The 22541-nt window shown below is 44.9% G+C and overlaps 1 protein-coding gene across 2 annotated transcripts in view; it reads left to right on the top strand.

The window, feature by feature from the left end:
* The window catches only part of ARHGAP19 (Rho GTPase activating protein 19), a 98355-nt gene that overhangs the window by 55192 nt on the left and 20622 nt on the right, over positions 1-22541 (top strand). For both annotated transcript variants that reach the window (XM_030202873.1, XM_030202874.1), the window contains exons 6-8: positions 3004-3090; positions 10342-10404; positions 18162-18374. In XM_030202873.1, coding sequence (XP_030058733.1) covers positions 3004-3090; positions 10342-10404; positions 18162-18374 — 363 coding nt within the window. The remainder of the gene's footprint in view (positions 1-3003; positions 3091-10341; positions 10405-18161; positions 18375-22541) is intronic.

Genomic DNA, 22541 nt, shown 5'->3' with positions numbered 1-22541 from the left:
CAAAAACATTTTAATCTCAGTAATGCATAAAAAATATTTAAAAAACCTTTCCTTTGATACCATACATTTTAAGATAATGTCCAAGATTTCATACACAGTTCACAAAAAAGGAACTATTCTCTTTCATTCCCTAAATTATAGTCCCCACTAAAAATGTGTACATATGTATAAATATCCAATGGTAAATCAAATCACTCAAGACTCAGTCATAAATCTTGATGTAACAAGCTCTTCATCACTTGATCACAAGTTACAAAGCTGTGATAGTTCATAAACACTTGAATCAGCATAGATGTATGCATTCAACCCATCAGTGCTATGTTTCACCTCTATGGCTTCTTGGGAGCTGATTATCTGCACATATGGCGACAACAAAATTCAACTTAAAATCCTTACTATACATTCTCAAAATAACAATTATATAAATTACCACATATTCTTACCACAATTTAACAGTCATAATTTGTAGCAGAAAAAAAGCCTGGAACTTAACCAGCTGTCTTCAGATGACCCAGGTTCTAACCACACTCCTACTTAACACTGGCACATGTGTACATATGCGATTACTGTCTAGGAGAGTTTCTTTACCTACCAATTTAATGGACCAACCTCAAATATTCACAGTAATTCAATCAACTTAATGCACTTCTCGCCACTCAACTTCCTTATTCATTCCATTAGGCTCAATTGTATTCCAAGAGTATATAAGTTTCTGTTCCAAATGTATGAAATGTCATCACTCCTGGGAGAATATAATTGAAGCAATACTACAAAATGTAGGTCTACTATGGCATGATGAGCCCCATAGTCCAGTGTTCAACCAGGGGTGTCTGTCTCTCAACACGGATGTTACTTAAATGCTCTGCCATCCGGATTTTAATTTTTCCAGTCATCTGCCCAACGTACCAGAGATTAAACGGACACTTAATTATATGGATCACCCCATCTGAATTACAATCTGTATGAGTTTTCAGAAAAGAACTTTTGCGTTACAGGATTCTCTACCTTATCAGTTCATAGAACATATTTACAATAAATATAATGATTGCAAGGATAACGTCCTTTGCAATCTTCTGACTGGCATGATCTATAATTTGTCACAGAAAGAATTTCCCCCAAATTCCGTGCTCTCCTATTGGTACATTTTGGTGGTTGAATAAATTTAGAATGACTTTCAAAATATCCCAATACTTTATGATGGCTTTGCGAATATTCATTACCTGCTTAGAATAACCATCGTTCAAGATTTTTTTAAACCTGTAATGTATTACTGAGATTAAAAAAAAATTTGATCCTTTGCAGATAAATTGAAGTATAATTAGGGATATTTTCTCTCATCTCATGTTTTAATTGGTTTAATGGTGTATATTATCTACTATAATTTGCACCTCCAACGTTCTGAAGCTGACTCCTTGGCAGACTGCAGTGAAGGGTTCTTAACTCTGTCACCATCTCTCTCTGTCCCGCCCTCGCCTCAAAATGTGATGACGAGGGCGGAACAGTGAGAGGGAAGGGAACGCTGCAGAGTTGCTAGGCAAAGGAACGCGACGTCACCAGCATGAGACACATATCAGAGGCAAAGAAATGGTACTACAACAGCATAAGGCAACCAGCCAACGGCGGGGAACTCTGTATAGTTGCCAGCCCCCACGCCTCCCTCCCTCTCTCTCTGCCCTCCAAGCACGACCTGTCCTCCGGCAGCTCCTCGCCTTCTTAAGTGCTGGCTGTACTTTCAAAATTCTTACCTTGGGGTGCAGCGCTTCAAACTGCTTTTGCATGTGTCTTAGCTCTGCCTCTGGTCCCGCCCTTCCGGAAACAGGAAATGAGGGCGGGACCAGAGGCAGAGCTGAGACACATGCGAAGGCAGTCTGAAGCGCCGCTCGCCTTCACTGTGGACGCCGCACCCCAAGGTAAGAATTTTTAAAATACAGCCAGCACTTAGGAAGGCGAGGGGCTGCTGGAGGACAGGTCGTGCTTGGAGGGCAGAGTCAGAGAGAGAGGGAGGGAGGCGCGGGGGCGTGGACCTCGGAGGGAGGAAAGGAGGGGAGGCCCTGGAACTCGAAGGGGAGAGGGGAGGTACGGGGGTGTGGAACTCAAACGACAATGGGGTCCTGGAACTTGAAGGGGAGGGGAGGGAGAGGATCCTGGAACTCGAAGAGAAGGGGGGGATCCAGGAACTCGAAGGGGAGGGGGTCCTGGAACTCAAAGGGGGGGTTGGAGGGGGTCTTGGAACTCGGAGGGCACAAAGACAGAGAGGTAGGGAGGGAGCCTGAAACTCAGAGGGGAGAGAGATGGAGGGAAGGGGGGTCCTGGATATGGGTGGATGGAGGAGAGGCCAGGAGAGAATGCAGAGTTGATGCACATGTAGGGGGGGAGGGCAAGGGACAGAGGAGAATTGCTGCACCACGATGGATGGAGGGGGCAGGGGAGAGATGCTGCACATGGATGGATGAAGAGGGCAGGGCACAGAGGACGTTTGCTGCATATGGATGAATACAAGGGAGAGAGCATAATTGGTGCACATGGCACACACATTCTGTCTCACTCTCAATCACACACTCTCTCTCTCTGTCTCTGACACACACTCTTTCTCTCTCACACATACTCATTCACTCTCTCACACATACTCTCTGTCATACATACTCTCTCCTAACAGTTCCCTTAAAAACATAATTGCCATTACAGGACAACCTTGCTAGCGCCCGTTTCATTTCTTTCAGAAACTGGCCTTTTTTACTAGTATATTAATAAGCAATTGAGTAGGATGATTTGATATTTTGAAAAAATAAAGTTCTCTATATGTTGTGAGATTGCTCTGCCTTGACAATAGTATACTGACAAGTTCTAAGATACATCAACCTTTATACAGGTGATATCACTGGAAGAGTTGGCTTCTTTACCTCCATCTACAATCATTGGTTTGGACCGGAATTGCAGGAATCAAGGAAAGAAAATATCTAATATACCTAGATTTCACCTTATTTTGTGTTTTTTTCCGAGCAGTTGACAGCAAATGACATTCAGGAAAACGTTACAAAGCTGAACAATGGGATGACATTTATGATAAAACACTCCCAAAAGCTTTTCAAGGTAGGTATTTGAACAAGAGTCCCCCCCCCCCCCCAATTCTTGTTTTATGGTTACAAAAATTTTAGTAGTTAAAACCTGTTCTTGAATGTAATATTAATTCTCCAAGGACAAGCAGGCTGCTTGTTCTCACTGATGGGTGACGCCTACGGCAGCCCTGAGGTCCGGAAATCTTCCTAGCAACAAAGCTTGCTAGAGCCTTCGGTCATGCGCGCATGTGCGGCCATCTTCCCACCCAACACGCAGGGTCAGTTCCTTTTTGTCCACGGTGGAGAGAGACTGTGTTTTTGTCCCTCACCACGTCCTGAGGAGCCTTCGGCTTTTTTTTTTTTTCGTTTTCGCGAGGTTTTTTCTTCTATTTTCTTTCTGTAGCTCTTTGGAGCTGTTTTCTTTCTTTAAAAAAAAAAATCCTTAGACTTCTAGAGTTTGGTGCCTAAGTTTCGTTTCACCACCGTTGCGGCCGTCTTAGGCCGCTGTTCGCGTTCTTTCCTTTTTGTGTGCCCTTCTTTTTGGCACCATTGATGTTTTTGATCTCGCCACTGCTATTTTTCCGTCGATGACATCGAAGATTCCCAGCGGCTTCAAGAAGTGCGGTCGATTCTACCGGGCAATCTCGAGTTCTGATCCACACGTGTCGTGTCTTCAGTGCCTTGGGGCTGAACATCGCTCCGCCGCCTGTAAACTGTGTCTCGGTTTAAAAAAAGAGAACACAAGGGGCGAGACAAGCTCAGTGGGACCGTCTGTTCGGAGCTTTGCCCGGAACTTCGACGTCAACCAAGGTACTGAGTTCGGCGGTGTTGATGTTGGCACCGGAGCAGGAATCAACCTCGGGAGTGCAGGTAATGGCTGTCCGCAGACCTCTGCACGCTGGGAGTAGTGAGCCGTCGAGTGGGTCTCTACCTGTCTCGAAGGCTCCGGCTTCGCAGGCCCATCGGGACCGACCTTCTTCGGACCCGAACCCGAGGAGGCATTTGGATTCAATGTCTTCCTCGTTGGTACCGAGGGGTACCAATGCTGTGCCGAGGGCGAAGGCCAAGAAGCACCGGCACCGGTCCCCTTCTCGTCATGGTACTGGGAGCACCCGGGCGTCGATGGACAGCCCGGTACCTCCTCCTTGTCCTATGCAGGTTCTGCCTCCGACTCCTGCACCGGCTTCCTTGCCTTTCCCGGTAGAGACTCTAGATGAGCGCCTCCGAGCCGTCCTTCCAGGTCTCCTGGAAGGGTTGATGCGCCAGTCTGTTCTGGTACCGACGGTGCTTTGGCCCTCGGTACCGTTGGCAGAGGCGCTGGCTGGCTCCTTGCCCATGGTGAGCTCCCCGACAGCGGTACCGCTTGCGGCACCGATCTCGGCGGCCATCCGGGTCGACTCCCCATTGGCGTCGTTGGTGGAAGCTTCTCCGCAGTCGGTTAAGGAGTCGACTTCTCGACGGCACCATCGAGGACATCGTTCCTCGGAGTCAAGACGGGCCCGGTTTAGGACTGCTATTCGAGAGCTTTTGTCTGACACCGAGGAGGAGGCCTCATGGGGGGAGGAAGAGGATCCCAGATATTTCTCTTCTGAGGAGTCTTGTGGTCTTCCTTCTGACCCCACTCCCTCTCCTGAAAGAAAGCTTTCTCCACCGGAGAGTCTTTCTTTTTCCTCCTTTGTCCGGGAAATGTCTGTTGGCTTGCCCTTCCAGGTGGTTACTGAGGATGAGCCCAGGACTGAGATGCTCGAGGTCCTTGACGATCCTTCTCCACCTAAAGAATCATCCACAGCCCCTTTGCATAAGGTTCTCAAGGAGACTTTGCTTAGAAATTGGACGAAACCTTTATCTAATCCCACCATCCCTAAGAAGATTGAGTCCCAGTATAGGGTCCATGGAGAGCCTCAGTTGATGAGGACTCAGTTACCTCACGACTCTGTGGTTGTGGACTCTGCCCTGAAGAGAGCTGGCAGTTCCGGGGCGGGAATCTAGAACTCTCGACTCCTTTGGGAGGAAGGCCTACCAGTCCTCTATGCTCGTGTCCAAGATCCAGTCTTACTAGCTCTACACGAGCATCCATATGCGGAACAGTGTGAAGCAACTGGCGGACCTGGTAGATCAGCTCCCTGCGGAGCAGGCCAGGCCTTTTCAGGAGGTGGTCAGGCAGCTGAAGGTGTGGCATAAATTCCTGTCCAGGGGTGCTTATGACACTTTTGATGTTGCGTCCAGGGCCGCTGCTCAGGGTATAGTGATGCGCAGACTCTCATGGCTGTGTACCTCTGACCTGGAGAGTAGGACTCAGCAGCGGCTGGCGGATGTCCCTTGCCGGGGGGGATAACATTTTTGGCGAGATAGTCGAGCAGGTTGTAGAACAGCTCAACCAGCGCGTTACTGCCCTCGACAATCTCTCCCACCGGGCGCCTTCAGCATCTACCTCAACTGGTAGACGTTTTTTCAGGGGCAGGAGGAATGCTCCCTATTCTTATAACAAGTGTAGGTACACTCCACCTTCCCGACAGCCTGCTCAGGCTCAGCCCCAGCGCGCTCGTTCTCGTCAACAGCGTGCGCCTAAACGGGCCCCTGCAGCTCCCCAGCAAAAGCAAGAGATGAGCTTTTGACTGGCTCCGGATGAGCATAGCCGCAGTAACCGTGTCCGTGCCGGACGGCTTACCGGTTGGGGGGGGGGGGGGGGGGAGGTTGAAATTTTTTCACCAAAGGTGGCCTCTCATAACCTCCGATCGGTGTGTTCTTCAAATAGTCCGGTTAGGATACACCCTCAATTTGGCTCTTCTTCCCATGATTCAGGAAAACGATTGGCTATGCTCTTTGGACTTAAAGGATGCTTATACCCACATTCCAATACATCCAGCTCACAGGAAGTATCTTTGATTTCGTCTCGGAACGCAGCATTTCCAATATTGTGTACTGCCCTTTGGCCTGGCCTCGGCACCCCGGGTCTTTACAAAATGCCTGGCGTTGGTCGCAGAGTCACTACGCAGATTGGGAGTGCATGTATTCCCTTACCTCGACGACTGGCTGGTGAAGAGCACCTCAGAGGCAGGAGCTGTACAGTCCATGCAGATGACTATTCAACTGCTGGAGCTACTGGGGTTTGTTTTAAATTACCCAAAGTCCCATCTCCGTCCAGTTCAAAAAAACTAGAATTCATAGGAGCTCTGCTGGACTCAACGACTGCTCATGCCTACCTTCCTGAGACGAGAGCAGACAACCTTTTGTCTCTCGTTTCCAAGGTCAGAGCATCTCAGCAGATCACAGCTCGGCAGATGTTGAGACTTCTCGGCCACATGGCCTCCACAGTCCATGTGACTCCCATGGCACGTCTTCATATGAGATCAGCTCAGTGGATTCTAGCTTCCCAATGGTTTCAAGCTATCGGGAATCTAGAGGATGTGATCCAATTGTCCACCGGATTTCGCAACTCTCTTCGGTGGTGGACCATTCGATCCAATTTGACTTTGGGACGCCCATTCCAAAATCCTCAGCCACAAAAAGTGCTGACGACGGATGCATCTCTCCTGGGGTGCAGCGCATGTAGATGGGCTTCACACTCAAGGACTTTGGTCCCTCCAGGAATCAGGTCTCCAGATCAATCTCCTGGAGTTGAGTGGTCTGGAACGCTCTAAAGGCTTTCAGAGATCGGCTATCTGACCAAATTATCCAAATTCAGACAGACAACCAGGTTGCCATGTACTATGTCAACAAACAGGGGGGCACCGGATCTCGCCTCCTGTGTCAGGAGGCTGTCCAGATGTGGCTTTGGGCCCGCCGCCGGGGCATGTTTCTCCAAGCCACGTATCTGGCAGGCGTAAACAACAGTCTGGCCAACAGATTGAGCAGGATAATGCAACCTCACGAGTGGTCGCTAAACTCGCGTGTGGTGCGCAAGATCATTCAAGCGTGGGGCACCCCCTTGGTGGATCTTTTTGCCACTCAGCTCAATCACAAGGTCCCTCAGTTCTATTCCAGACTTCAGGCCCACGACAGACTAGCGCCAGATGTTTTTCTCCTCAATTGGGAAGAAGGTCTTCTGTATGCGTATCCTCCCATACCTCTGGTGGGGAAGACTCTGCTGAAACTCAAGCAAGCCAGAGGAACCATGATTCTGATTGCTCCCTTCTGGCTGCGTCAGGTTTGGTTTCCTCTTCTTCTGGAGTTATCTTCAGAAGAACCGTGGAGATTGGAGTGTTTTCCGACCCTCAGAACGAAGGGGCGCTTCTACATCCCAACTTCCAGTCTCTGGCTCTCACGGCCTGGATGTTGGGAGCGTAGACTTCGCCTCTTTGGGTCTCTCTGAGGGTGTCTCTCAAGTCTTGCTTGCTTCCAGGAAAGATTCCACGAAGAGGTGTTATTCTTTCAAATGGAGGAGGTTTGCCATCTGGTGTGATAGCAAGGCCTTAGATCCTCGCTCTGGTCCTACACAGACCCTACTTGAGTACCTTCTACACTTGTCCGAGTCTGGTCTCAAGACCAACTCCGTAAGGGTTCACCTTAGTGCAATCAGTGCTTACCATCAGCGTGTAGAAGGTCAGACTATCTCTGCACAGCCTTTAGTTGTTCGCTTCATGAGAGGTTTGCTTTTGTCAAAGCCCCCTGTCAAACCTCCACCAGTGTCATGGGATCTCAATGTCGTTCTCACCCAGCTGATGAAGCCTCCTTTTGAGCCACTGAATTCCTGCCATCTGAAGTACTTGACCTGGAAGGTCATTTTCTTGGTGGCTGTTACTTCAGCTCATAGAGTCAGTGAGCTTCAGGCCTTAGTAGCCCACGCTCCCTATACTAAATTTCATCACAACAGAGTAGTCCTCCGCACTCACCCTAAGTTTTTGCCGAAGGTGGTGTCGGAGTTCCATCTGAACCAGTCAATTGTCTTGCCAACATTCTTTCCCCATCCACATACCTGCCCTGCTGAACATCAGTTGCACACATTGGACTGCAAACGAGCATTGGCCTTCTATCTGGAGCGGACAAGCCCATTCAGACAGTCTGCCCAAATGTTTGTTTCATTTGGAGGAGTGGCCTAGTGGTTAGGGTGGTGGACTTTGGTCCTGGGGAACTGAGGAACTGAGTTCGATTCCCACTTCAGGCACAGGCAGCTCCTTGTGACTCTGGGCAAGTCACTTAACCCTCCATTGCCCCATGTAAGCCGCATTGAGCCTGCCATGAGGGGGAAAGCGCGGAGTACAAATGTAACAAAAAAAAAAAATAGGGGAGTCTCTGTCAGGAAACGCACCATTTCAAATTGGCTAGCAGATTGCATTTCCTTCACTTATACCCAGGCTGGGCTGACTCTAGAGGGTCATGTCACGGCTCATAGTGTTAGAGCCATGGCAGCGTCAGTGGCCCACTTGAAGTCAACCACTATTGAAGAGATTTGTAAGGCTGCAACGTGGTCATCAGTCCACACATTCACATCTCATTACTGTCTTCAGCAGGATACCCGACGCGGCAGTCGGTTTGGGCAGTCGGTGCTGCAGAATCTGTTTGGGGTTTAGAATCCAACTCCACCCCCCTAGGCCCATGTTTTATTCTGTTCCAGGCTGCACTCTCAGTCAGTTGTTATGGTTTTTAGGTCAATCTATGTTATGTCCTCGCCGTTGCGAGGCTCAATTGACCTTTTTTGTTGTTTTGAGAGCCTGGGGGATAGGGATACCCCATCAGTGAGAACAAGCCGGAGAAAGCGAACGATACATACCTGTAGCAGGTATTCTCCGAGGACAGCAGGCTCCCCTTTGGAGTTGTATCTTCTTCTCTTTTTGCTCTTTGATCTAACTGATGTCCCTGCGAGTTGGGCGGGAAGATGGCCGCGCATGCGCGCGTGACCAAGGGCTCTAGCAAGCTTTGTTGCTAGGAAGATTTCCAGACCTCAGGGCTGCCGTGGGCGTCACCCATCAGTGAGAACAATCAGCCTGCATACAGGAGACCTGTCCCCCAATGAAGGAGAAAGGCATCTGACGCCAGTCTGCCGTGGGCCTGGAGCCTGGAACAGAATTGAGGAACTTTGTGATTGAGTGTTTTTTTTTTTTTTTTTTTTTAAATGCTGACTAGCACCAGCTAAGTTAGACCCAGTTATTCAATGCTGGATCATGTCTGTAAATTGGTTTTGAATATCTGGGTCAGCTCTGATATCTGGAAGTTATGAGGGTATAGCCAGTGTTCAGTGCTATACCTGCGTAGCTAATTGGGCAACGTTAGAACTGTACTTTTAAGTGGTCCTACTTTCTCGGTTAGCTATGTGTACACTGGCACTGAATATTGCTGGTGCCTGCAACACTTCCAGGACAGTCTTGATTCCATCCTGGCTCTGCCTGGATAGTGCCATATCGGTCAGTGGAGATATTCTGTTGCATTGTCTAGTTAATTGCTGCTGAATAACCTCTCCTGAGGTGCTCAGTGTGATTTAATTAGGCAGGAGCTTCTCATGCCTGGTTAAATCTTTTTGACAAAACTGTGATTGGGAAGAGCCATGAAGACTATAAGGGTAGTAAAGTAAAGATGTTTGTCTCTAGCTCCATCTGCTGGCAGGGAGATATAAACCATTCATCTGAACTGGTCTGGTAAGACCAAGGAAAGGAAATTAACTGGTAAGTCTAAATTTCACATTTGCATGCAAAGGTGTCAGTTTCAATGAAAGGGCTACAATTGCCTTATTGTCCCCCATCCCATTCAGAATGAAACTGAAGAAACTGCTGTGCTGTGGATCTAATAGTGCTATATCAAGCACCTATGATAAGAAATATAGTTGCTCTATTTGTATCATGTTTTAATAGTGACACTAGCAAAACATTTCTTTATTATGTACTGAGTTCAATATTTGGATACAGTACAATCTATTATTATCTGAATTTTATGGATCCAAATTAATTGCCTATCTTTGTATATACCTAAGGCTTCCATGTATCTTTTTAGGGAAACCTTGATAGCTCTTTTGTTGCTTCTTTTAGGAGTTGTCAACTCTTTAAATTGTTAAGAGAAACTTGTGCACATGTGTTAAGATTTGAAATTGTAAACTGCCATGATAGTGTATACCCTTTAGTGGTATATCAAAAAATAATGAAACTTGATTTGTTTTGAAGAGCTCTATAATTCATTGACAGAGCTTTCAAAGCAACAAGCTTTTTTATGTAAAAGGAAGCCACTGTTTGGTGGGCCAGGAGAACTTCCTCCAAGATCACTAAGTATATAGACATCACTGAGAAAAAGGTCTCTTCCTAATGTTGGCTGAGAGATAAATGCAGGTTTGTTTGTTTTTATGTTTTTGTTTTGACAGGCACCAGCATATGTACGAGAGCACTCTAGATTGCAATATGGATCCAGGCTGCATGTGTCAAAGGTAAGAGCAAGATGTTTCACCTTCTAACCATCTGTGCTGATATGAACGTTTTTCAGCAAGCAGGCTGAAATACAGTTTTAATCTTTTGGCATTATAGGTTAGGTTTAATAGCAAGATATACTTGCATTTTGTTTAATGAGCCCTGTTTATTGTTGCTTATTATTGTTGGTCTGTCTTTGCTTAATTGCAGTTGTCTCTACATCTTGGTGTTTGTAGCTGCCTGGCATTGGATGATATGCAGCAGTTCCACTCCTAGTGAAGACTCCCTTAAAAATTAAACAAGACTGGAGAACTCTGATTCTCATAGCCCCCTTTTGGTCAAGACAGATTTGGTTTACAATCCTTCAGGGACTATCAATAAGGAGGCCAATCACAGGGAATTCTCTAACATTGGTCTCGTAGGTAAAGGGGAACTCTGTTTTGTCCATTTATTCATCATTTATTGCTTATTCAGCCTCTGCCAAATCTTCAAAAGGTCTAGGTTAGTGGTTCCCAAACCTGGTCCTGAAGGCACCCCAGCCAGTCAGGTTTTCAGTTGACCCACAATGAATATTCATGAGATAGATTTGCATGCAGTGGAGCCAGTGCATGCAAATCTCTGTCATGAATATTCATGGTGGATATCCCAAAAACCTGACTGGCTGGGGTGCCTCCAGGTCTAGGTGGTTTTACAGCAAAAAAAAAAAATAGAGACGAAAGGAACTCCAGTAACTATGATAGGAAAGCTCCTAGACACATCCACCAGAGCTAACAACAATCTTTTGCAATTGCTCTTGGGCACTACCGTGTCTCAAGGGGGACCATCGCTTCATCCCCAAAGGTCTTCAACAAATATTTAAATTTTCTGCCTGAAGCTGGAGGGGATGTTAGTTCAACAGGGCTGGGACTAGCCAGAAAAAGGCATTGTTCTGAGAAGTTACCAGGTGAGCCATAACAGAAGCAGGAATAACTAACTTATGAGCGGTCACAGATCTAAATGATCTCCAGGGCCTATATGGCATAATCAAATTAGCCAAATAATGTGAAAGCTTATGCAAAGCCCCATGAGCCAATTCCATCACCTTATACTCTATTCTACTACGAATCAGGAGCCAGTGAAAATGAACACAGGTCACATGATCAGATCTACATTCCCTACCCAAAAGATGAATTGCAGCATTTTGAAGCATCTTCAAGAAATATTGGCAAACTCCCGCGTAGACCACATCCCCGTAATCCATGAACAAGTTTAATAAGGCATGAAGCAATGTATTCATCATAGCCTCATCAAAATAGTCTGTAATAGAATGCAGCCAACAAAGCCCCAAAATGCCCCTCTCTATCACACTAGAGATCTGATTCTCAAACAACCAAGAATCAATGATCACCCCCAAGCATTTGAAAGAATCAAGAATTAGAACCGGATGATCGAACAAAACCGGAGCCAGCACAGGACACCCTAAATGATCAGATAACCAACAAGCAAATGGTTTTATTTACATTAAAGACCAAGCAGTGGTAGGTAAGCCACTGTAACACAACCACAAAGCAATGTTGCAACAACATAGGATTGGTATCAGTCACAGACATATATCTAACCAAGGAAATGTCATCCACATAAACACACTTACCTCAAAACTCTGAATAACAGCAACCTGTGGTGCCAGAAAAATGTTAAGCATGGGAGAACAGACTTGAACCCTGTGGCATCCCACACGTCAGATCTAGCTAACGATACCCCAAAATTACCTAACTGAAAAAAATAAGCCAGTTAAAGAAGCAAACCAGTTCAGCACCTCTCTCCAAATTCCTCTTGAAGATAATCTGGACTACAGCAGATGGTGATCAAGTAAATCAAAAGCAGCGAACAAGTCAGCATCAGATCCCTAGTTCTCACAGCCTAGCTGCCAAGGGGATAGTCATATCTGCTCTGAACCTATCTTAAGCTGTATCATAGGAGAACTACTAGAGTATCTTACAGTTTCAGGTAGAAGAAAGTTGCAGTTTAATATGGTGGTGGGTAAGGGCCTTTCCTTCTTGAATACATTCTACGTTTTAAGTCTGGTCTAAAGTGCAAACTCGGTAAGGGTTCACCTTGGTGTGACTGGTGCATATTACTATCATGTTGAAGATAATCCATCTTTGTATAGTCTTTAGCTCATTTTATGAGAAGTTCACTTCTATTAAAGCCTCCTATCAACTGCTGTGCCGTAGGATCTAAATGTTGTTCTAACCCAACTGATGAAAGCTCACATTGAACTATTAGAGTCCTGTGAGCTGAAGTACCTGATAGGGAAGATCTTGCTTCTGCTGGCAGTTACTTTGGCATGCCATGTCTCTGAGCTCCAGGCTTTAATGAGTGATCTGTCCTATACAAAAGTTCCTTCATAAGGTGGTGTCAAACTTCCACTTTAACCTATCAATCTTTTGTCAATATTTTTCCCTAGGCCACATGCCCACAATCAACATACTTTGCACACTTTTGATTGTAGACAAGCCTTAGCCCCCAGCTTTCTATTTCTTTTGATTCCAATAAACCTAGGATTGTAGTTGCCAAACACCACTGTCAGTTTGGCTAGCATTGACATTTCCTTTGCCTATATTTGATCAGGTATGAAATTAGAGGATCATGTAAAGGCTCACAATATCATAACCATAGCAGCATTGTAGCCCATTTAAGGTCAGTCTCTGTGGAGGAGAGTTGCAAGGTTGCAACATAGACTCTTTGGACCATACATTCACATCTCATTCTTTGGAAAGGAACTCCCAAGACATTAGGTTTGATCAATCTGTTTGAGGTTTACAATTCAACTTCATCCTCCACCCTTCTAGGGTGCATTTTTTATGATTTCCAGGTTGGTGTCTTTTGGGAAAGGCATGTTAATAACAAAAAGATATGTTTACTTGTTCCCAATCAGTTTCTCCTACCCCACCCCCACCCCCGTGAAAAACAAGTTACTTACCTAAAGCAGATGTTCTCCATGGATGACAGGCTAGATGTCTCCACATAACGCGCTCATCTTCTCATGGAATTGTGCTCATTATAGAGTTACATTAAGAACTAGAGCAACCACATGCAATGATGCATCATGGGGAGTGATGGCACAAGCACAGTTAATTGTAAATTCTACAGGCTTACAGGTCCTTATACTAAGGTGCACTAACAGATTTAGCATGCACTTAGTACACTTTAAATAACAAGACACCCATAGGAATATAATGAGCGTCTTATTTAGCACACGCTAAATCTGTTAGCACACCTTAGTAAAAGGACCCCTTAATGAGCTAGGGGAAACTTTCCCATGCAGGCTCCAACAGATTATTATTATTAATTACATTTGTACCCAGCGCTTTCCCACACATAGCAGGTTCAATGCGGCTTACATAGTAAGTAGAATTACAGAGTCTTGAAGGAGAATGTTACAAGTTGTAGTAAAATAGTAGTAGTGGGGTTTTGAGGATATGTAAATTGAGCATGGAGAGGTAAACAAAGATAGGATGAGCAAAAGGAGAAGAGATTGGGAGGGGTAAGGAGTAGGAAGGATGGAGAGGAAGAGATTGAGGGATGAGCATAAGGAGATTGTGAGACATGGTCAAAAGTATAATAATCGTCGGGGCAGGAATCAAGTGGGTGGGTTTAAAAAGTTAAGTTGGGTCATTAGGGTAAGCTTTCTTGACGAGATGGGTCTTCAACATTTTTCCGAATGGTAGATGGTCGTTGATTTTTCGGATGGATCTTGGGTATTCTATCCTGCTATCCACAGAGATCATATGCTATAGGTAAATAATTTGGTATTTTGTTAACTCACAAAGGCATTATCTAAATGTGCAAGATTATAGGTTTGCAGTTGGATGGTATAATACATGCAGAAAGCTTGCAGTCTTGCAAAACTAAGTTAGTTTTCACAGTTTATGCCGTACATAATACACTATAAACCATCAAGCAATATTCATTAGGAAGAGTTTTCCTTATAGCATTTCAAACTCATCAGCTTAAAATGTGAGTTGTCAACCACAACGTATTTTACAAATACAAATGCAGCATATGATTCTCAAAGAATTTTTTTATACAGCTCAAAGAAACCCTTCTAAATTATTACATTCCTCAACATCTATAACTACTACTACTACTACATTTGTAACAGTGAAGCATGGTGTTTTTCATGGAGGAGTGGCCTAGTGGTTAGGGTGGTGGACTTTGGTCCTGAGGAACTGAGTTCGATTCCCACTTCAGGCACAGAGGCAGCTCCATTGCCCCATGTAAGCCGCATTGAGCCTGCCATGAGTGGGAAAGCGCGGGGTACAAATGTAACAAAAATAAAATATTTGGGAGACTTTTTAAATCAGCTGCATTGGAATTTAGGTGTAACAGAGAACTGGAAATAAATGTTTGTTGTAATATTTCTCCCTTTGTTAGAAGGGGTAGGATGAGATGATAGATTTCAGGAAGATGAGAAGAGGAAACAAAGTATTGGGTGCACACTCTATAACTGGGACCTTCAAGCAAATTCAAATGCAGTGTCTCCCAAGTCCAGTCCTGGAGTGAATATGCATGAAAGATTTGCATATAATGGAGGCAGTGTATGCAAACCAAGCTCATGCATATTCATTGTGGATATCCTGAAAACCTGACTGGCAAGGGGTACTCCAGGACTGAACTTGGGAAGCACTGTTCTAAGGGATAGAAGTACAATCTAGTCTGATTTTTGGCAGTCTACATGAGAAATCTAGAAACTTCCAAAAGTCAGAGTAACTAGACTGTTTGTTTGTTTGTTTGTTTGTTTGTTTTGCAGAATGGAAAAGTGTATACAGCAGGGATCCTCAAATCCAGTCCTTGAGGTCCACAACCCTGCCTTGTTTTCAGGATTTCCACAATATGTATGAGATCAATTTGCACACAGTGGAAACAGTGATTGCAAATAGATCTTATACATATTTGTTATGGAAGTCTTGAAAACCAGGCTAAATTGTGGACATCGAGGACTGGATTTGAGGACCCCTGGTGTAGTGCATCTGTGAGAAGTGATTTTTACATTTACTTTCACGTTTTAAGAAATTTCACACTTAGCCTCTGTTCATTTTGACTTTTACCAATTTTGTAGTTGTCTTTCCTACTCTTCTATAAACTATTTGATAGGGCAAAGGATAATATATTCAATTTTTGGCTTGTTAATCTGTTTCATTTTCATCCTGCTAGACCAGTCCAATCCAATGGGTTGTGCTTTCCTACCAGCAGATGGAGACAGAGAAGCTGAACTCTTTCAATAATATCACAGCATAATGAATGGTACAGCCTGGAACTAGCCAGTATTTCTCTACCTCTAGCACAGAGATGTCCAAAGTGTGTGGTACCACCCCCTGGGGTACATTGGACAAGTCTGGGGGGCACTAAAAGACAAGATGGTGGCGTGGGGTCTCTGCACTGCCCTATGGAGCAGCGCTGGAGGGATAGGCACAATATAGCGGCAACTAAGATAAGAGGGTTTTTTTTTCTTTCTTCTTTTTTTTTACCATTTTATCAACGTGGTAGCTTGGCAAATAGACCTGCCTACAACACTATTTACCTGCTTATGTACAGGGCCGCTGAGAGGGGGAGACGGGACAAAATTCCCCGGGCCTCCGGGGGGGGGGGGGGGGCCCGCCACCGCAGTCTGGCCCGCCCGCCCTCCGTCGCTCCCTGGCATTGAACTTAAGCGCCTCACCTTCAAAAGCGCAGCAAGCAGTGGCAGACCACTCCTTCCTTCCGTGTCCCGCCCTCGCCTGACGTAACTTCCGTGAGGGCGGGACACGGACGGAAGGAATGGTCTGCCGCTGCTTGCTGCGCTTTCGAAGGTGAGGCGCTTAAGGTCAGTGGAGAGGTCCCGGTGGAGGGGGGGGGCCCGTCGACCTTGGCTGGGGGGGGGGGGGGCGAGGGCGGCCTTGTCCCGGGCCTGGCCCACTCTCTCGGCGGCCCTGTTTATGCAAATAAGCATATGTTTCCACCATTGTGAGTGAATCAATAGTGCATATATTTGCACTGTCGCAAATAAAATTGCATGAGTCGTGAGAAATCAATAGTATGAGTAGCCACTTGGGTAAGTGTTGAAAGCATCACTGCCAGCAGATGTATTTTATTTTTGTATTTTTAGCTGGTTAGCTTGGTTAAATATTGAAGCGTAACTGCAAACAGATGATCCGTATTTGCCACAGAAAAGATTCAAACCACTAAAGAACAGGAAGTAAGATTCTATATTTTAAGTGGGGTGTTTTTAACCATTTTATCAACGTGGTAGGTATCTAGCTGCTTAGGTATATGAGCATGTTTGTGCCGTTGCAAGTAAAACAAGTGATAGTCATGAGACGTCAGTAGTACAAGCTCATTGCATTTCCAGCATTATATTTGGTAGAACGTGGTTTTAGTGTGGTGGCACAACCTCTGACAAAACAAAGCAATCGACTCCAAATAGTTGAACGTGGGGATTTAAGGTTCTTATTCAGTAACTTTAAACCAGATTTTGAGAAATTGGTATTGTTTCATCAAGCCCATCCATCCCATTAAGCATGTTCAATAGATCAAGTAGGTATACTATTTTATTAAAATTGTTTTTTTTTTTAAATGTGAATTGTTTTTGTGTTGTAAATTAATTAAAAATTTCAATTCCATCATTATTTTTTTAAAAAACCTTGTTATTAATTAAATAAAAACTTTTATCAAAATTTTGAATAATTTGTTTTGAGTAATAGCCTCAGTGGGTAAGGGGGGGGGGGTGGGACGCTGTAATAAATTTATAGAACTTAAGGGGGTGGCGGGCCAAAAATGTTTGGGAATCACTGCTCTAGCAAATGGTGCAGGATTTCTTCAGGCAGGTCTGACTCCCCCCCAGGGAGTCCTATGACTGGTGTTTTCATGCCCAGGGATCGATTCATAGACCTTTCCATGGTTGAATTAAGAGGTGCCCTTGATTTCTTTCTCCCTCCATGCCCCATCTCTTAGCCTACAGCTGTTCACTCAGTGAGAGGTTCTGGCTGAGGGCCAACATGGCCTCCGCCAGTAGGGGCAAGTCCATTTGGGGTTAACCTTCCTTCTTTTCCCTCAAGACTGCTGCACTCACCTGAGAAAAATTTCAGTTGGTAGAGGTTTTTTTGTTTTGGCTTCAGTCCTGCCTTTCTTCTAGGCAGTGTTGTCAGCCTCAAAGTTTATTAAAAAAAAACAACAAAAGGGAATGAATTCTAATCTAGCAGGATGAAAAGAAGGGTGAAATTTGTCTTACCTGCTAAATTCCTTTCTTTGATTTTCTCCTAGACCAGGCCATGGCCTGCCCAGGAAGACTTGGAGTGCTTAGGACTTAGTTTAAGATGGGGTAGCATTGCTTTCTTCCCTTGCCTCTGTTTTTGAGTGATGCCTCATTTCTGGTGTGTGTGGGGGTTTTTTTTTTTTTTTTTTGCAACGTTGTAGCTGGGTATGTTGACAGTGGTCCTTCAGGGTTTTATTTTTTGGGGTGTGTATGTAGTTGTTTTTATTCAGGCCTTGGCGTAAGCATACTTACTAGTTCCAGGCTTGTACCACTTCTTATGTTGTGATGTTACTGCAAACGTTCAGCTTCTCTACCTCCATCTGGTAGGAGAACACAACCTATTGATTTGGACTAGTCTAACAAAAATCAAGGAAAGGAAATTAGCAGGTAAGACCATTTCACCATTTTCATGACATGGAATGGTTAAAGCTGGGGTTTTTGGGGGGTGTTTCTGTTTTTTAATCTATTTGCTCTCCTGAGCCTGATTTTCTTAAACCTTTTTAGGATGATCTGGATTTGTTGCCATCTCATGGATGCATGGACTTTCAGCTGCTAAAGCCTCAAAAAAGGAGCAGAGTAGGCTCATGCTCCTCCTCTTCTACAACCAACACATTCCAAGATAACACACAGCAGCGGACAGAAGAAGCACTGAAAGAACTGTTCTGTCATGTCCACAATATGCCAGATTCCGCTAAAAAGAAAAAACTAATCAGACAGGTACGGGGGTAGGCCAATACATTACATGGAATGTAGTGGTTGTGTCTGGCCTGATCTAGTGGGTACATTTGCAGATTATCACATTGCACTAAACTTCGGGTGATGCAAGTGCAAACTAGTGTTTACTTGTATGTTCAAGTCTTCTGGTTTCCTGCAGAATCTGCCCCTTCCCATGGAATTTGCAGGTCTCTGTGGCATTGTCATAGTAAACAGGGGATTGGACCCAGCCAGAACAAGGAAGTGAAAAGTCAACTGTCCCACAGTGGCACCATATTCCAAATATCACCCCACTAACATGCTAATTACACAGTAAGAGAAGGAGGAAAGTGACTGCACATCAGTCACATTCTCCTCTACTGATTTTTATTTTGCTGCACAACTCTAGGTTGGCTAATATGGTTGAAATATGTACTCATGCCTTGGGAAGCAGAGAAGGGAATGGCAGCATAACATGCAGCCATCCTCTCTTGCCAGGTGATTAGCACAGGGGAGAAGGAGAAGGTGACCAAGAAGTAGATTGGTGAGGATGGTTATGTGAGATGAGGAGTTGGGTGTGATGAAGGTGGGGTAGCTGTGAATAGAAGGTGTGAAACGCATAGCCACCCACCTGGGGTTGCCCGCGGCTACTTAGAGGGTCTATCCCCAGCACAGCTAAAGTCCGCCTGCACCTGCAACTTGTGTTCTACACTAGCACCCTTCTCCCATTGACTGGGTCACAACTGCCTCTGAGTGAGTCTTTCGCTCTCAAAGTATCCCCAGTGATTTCTAGGTTACTGGGGCAACACTCTCAGTGGTCCCACAGCTCCCAGAAAGCACTAACAGACCCAACACAACAAACAGGTTTATTGTCACACTGGAATAATGAACCAAAAAAAAATGTGCAATCAGCAAACAATAACAGATAACTGAACTGTGGATCAATTATAATGCTAACTAAACATTTGCATACTGTCTAAACAGTACCTGGGAAGATCAGGACATATAATTCACCGAGCCTCAGCAAAGAGATCTGTCTCTGTTTTCTCCCGGGCTAAAACTGAAGAAACAGCCAGCAACAAATGCTGGGTAATTTCAAACTCCTGGCCAATCAGAGCCCAGTCAACAAGTTTTAAAAGTATACTGCTCTAAGTACTGTAGATTCACTTCTTCACTAAAGGGGTTCTTTTACTAAGATGCGCTGAAAATGGTCTGTGGCAGTGTAGACGCGTGTTTTGGGTGCACGTAAAATCATTTTTCAGCGCACCTGCAAAAAATGTCATTTTAAACTTTTTGCTGAAAATGGACGTGCGGGCAAAATGAAAATTGCCGTGCGTCCATTTTGGGTCTGAGACCTTACCGCCAGTCGTTGACCTAGCAGTAAAGTCTCACGTGGTAGCTGAGCGGTAATGATCTACACCCGTCAAATGGCACTTGGTGCATGTAGCTGATGTGCGTGCAAAAGAAAAAATTATCAGGCGTGTACCAAAATAAAATTACCACAAGAGCCACATGGTAGCCAGGCGGTAACTTCATTTTGGGGCGCGTTGGGCAAGTATAGACACTTACACAGCTTAGTAAAAGGGCCCCTTAGTGAAACTAAAAGAAGGCATGCACTTTTCTATAGTAACTTTAACATAAACATGCACCACCTGCTGGCCAAACTAGAGAAATGCATTTCAGAATTAATAATGGCAATTTTACAGTTTTAAAACACACTGTTCTGTCACAGAAGATATTCAGGATATGTCACTAAATGCCTAGCCACCCACCTAGGGTTACCCCGCGTCTACTTAGAGGGTCTGTTGCCAGCTCAGGTCCGCTTGCATGTGCCGCTTGTGTTCTACATTAGCACTGTCCTCCCATCGACTGGGTCCCAACCGCCTCTGGTCGAGTCTCCGTTCTCAAGGTATTCCCCAGTGATTTCTAGGTTACTGGGGCCATACTCCCAGTGGTCCCACAGTTCCTAGAAAGCACCCACAGACCCAACATACAAACCACCAGGATTCTTAGTCAGTCCAGAAAAGCAGAGACAATAAACCAAAAAATGTTTATTGTCATGAAAAATTAGAACAATGAACAGAAAAGGTGCAATCAGCAAAACAATAACAGGTAACTGAAATAGGATTACTTTTAAAACTAAACATTTGTTTACTATCTAAATAGTACCTGGGAAGTACAGGAAATGTAGCCGCTCACATTATAGAATATAACAGCTTACAGGGTCTCGGTAGAGGCCATTCTCTACTTCCAAGCTGAGACTTGAGAAAAGTCCAGTATTTCCTAAATGAATTTTGAGCTCCTGGGCCAATCAGAGCCCAGAACAACAAGTTTCAAAAATAGCTGGCGAAATCACTGCAGGTTACCTCTTAATCTGTTTTAACTAAAGAGAGAACAGTCAGATCTCTTACAGCTTTAAACATAAACATGCACCACCTGCTGGCCAAACTAGAGAAATACACTTCAAGAAATACAGTTTTACAGGCTTAAAATCCACTGTTTTGTCACAGGATAGCATGATTGATTTTGTTAGCCACGATTAATTTTTTTTTAAATCGGGGCTGCCATATATACTCAAATATAGGATCATTCAAATATATGCCGAGAACATTTTTCCCCTAAAAAAGGGGAGACTCAAATATTAGCCAAGGGCTTATATTCAACTATTCCTCTCCCATAGTGACCGGCATTTCTCTTCCTCTTCCCTGTCTCTCCTCTTCCTTTTATAAGGGCAACCTGTACTGTTGCAGCCATCCCAGAAAGGGATGTGTAAGTGTACACTTATACATCTAAATCAGGGGCGTAGCCAGACTGCAGTGGGAGGGGACCAGATGATAGATACTTCCTTTCTACTCGGTATGGTCATGAATGCAAGAGCAGGCACACATGCAACTTAGCTGTAAGTTGTCTACCTAAGTGTCTGCCCTGCCTATTATCCTCCCATATTCTGCCCATATATGTGCCCCTTTCAGATCTACACTGTCATGAGTGCCTGTTTATAGAATATCACTTAGATGCCCAAATGACATTTTCGCAGGTAAGTGTACACTTAGGCATCTAAATCAGGGGCGTAGCCAGACTGCGGTGGGAGGGGACCAGAGCCCGAGGTGGGGGGGGGGGGCCACATTTCTGTGCCGCTGCCGCTCCCCCAATTGCTAATTGCAAGTTGCAGCAAATACCTTGGCTGGCGGGGGTCCCCAGCATGCTCAATTTCACTAAAAGGAGCTTTCAGGACATGAGGGGGAAGAGAGAACAGGGCAGGCAACTCGGCAGCACCAGATATCGGCACTGGACAAGGTTTCAGCTGGTGGGGGTTGGTGGCCCCTGCCAGCAAAATCAGGGGCCCAGAGGAAATTTAGAGGGGCCCTGGCCCCCATTGGCCCCACGTAGCTACGCCACTGATCTAAATGTCAGTTTTTTGTGTGTGTTTAAGTGACTTGCTATAGAATTGCCTTGTGACAATGCTTCCCTTATCCTCGTTTCCCCCCCCCCCCCCCCCCCCCCCCCCCACCTCTAGCAGTTATGGAATGCTTTCCCAGACATTTTTATGGTTTAATAAACATCAGAGGGATAAGTTTGGGAAACTTGTGATGGTAGCTGTTTTATGAATTGCTTTAATTATGTTGTGAATTGTAGGAAATGGTTTGGATTGGCAATAAATAAAATATATCTGAAGAACTATATGTAGCACTAATTTGGAGTGGAGGAGTAGCCTAATGGTTAGAGCAGCAGGCTGAGAACGAGGGGAGAGCCTAGTTTAAATCCCACTACAGCATTTTGTGATCTTGAGTAAAGTCAATTTAACCCTCCATTGCCTCAGGTACAAACATAGATTGTGAGCCCTCCAGGGACAGAAAAAATACCATCTGTATCTGACTGTACCCTTCTTTAATAGTTTTTGAGCTTGCAAGCAGTATATTAGAAATAATTTCTTCTTTACATTTTAATTGATTAAAAGGAGATTGAATGCTATTGTATCTAATTAGATCATTATGGAAATATAATTTGATTACTGTTTATACCATTAGAAGGAAAAAGGTGGGGCATGTAACACAAGAATGAGGCTCAAAAATAATCTTTGTAAGCACTATCACTTCTGTTTCTCCTGCTGGCTGCTCTGCTTAGGGTTTTCCACAGGAATACTGTGTTGATAGATCCAGCTGTACCACATTTCTGTAAGAACTTCTAGCC

This window comes from Microcaecilia unicolor, chromosome 5 (assembly GCF_901765095.1).
Source record: "Microcaecilia unicolor chromosome 5, aMicUni1.1, whole genome shotgun sequence".
Taxonomy (NCBI): domain Eukaryota; kingdom Metazoa; phylum Chordata; class Amphibia; order Gymnophiona; family Siphonopidae; genus Microcaecilia; species Microcaecilia unicolor.
This window is presented reverse-complemented; position numbering and strand designations above follow the sequence as displayed.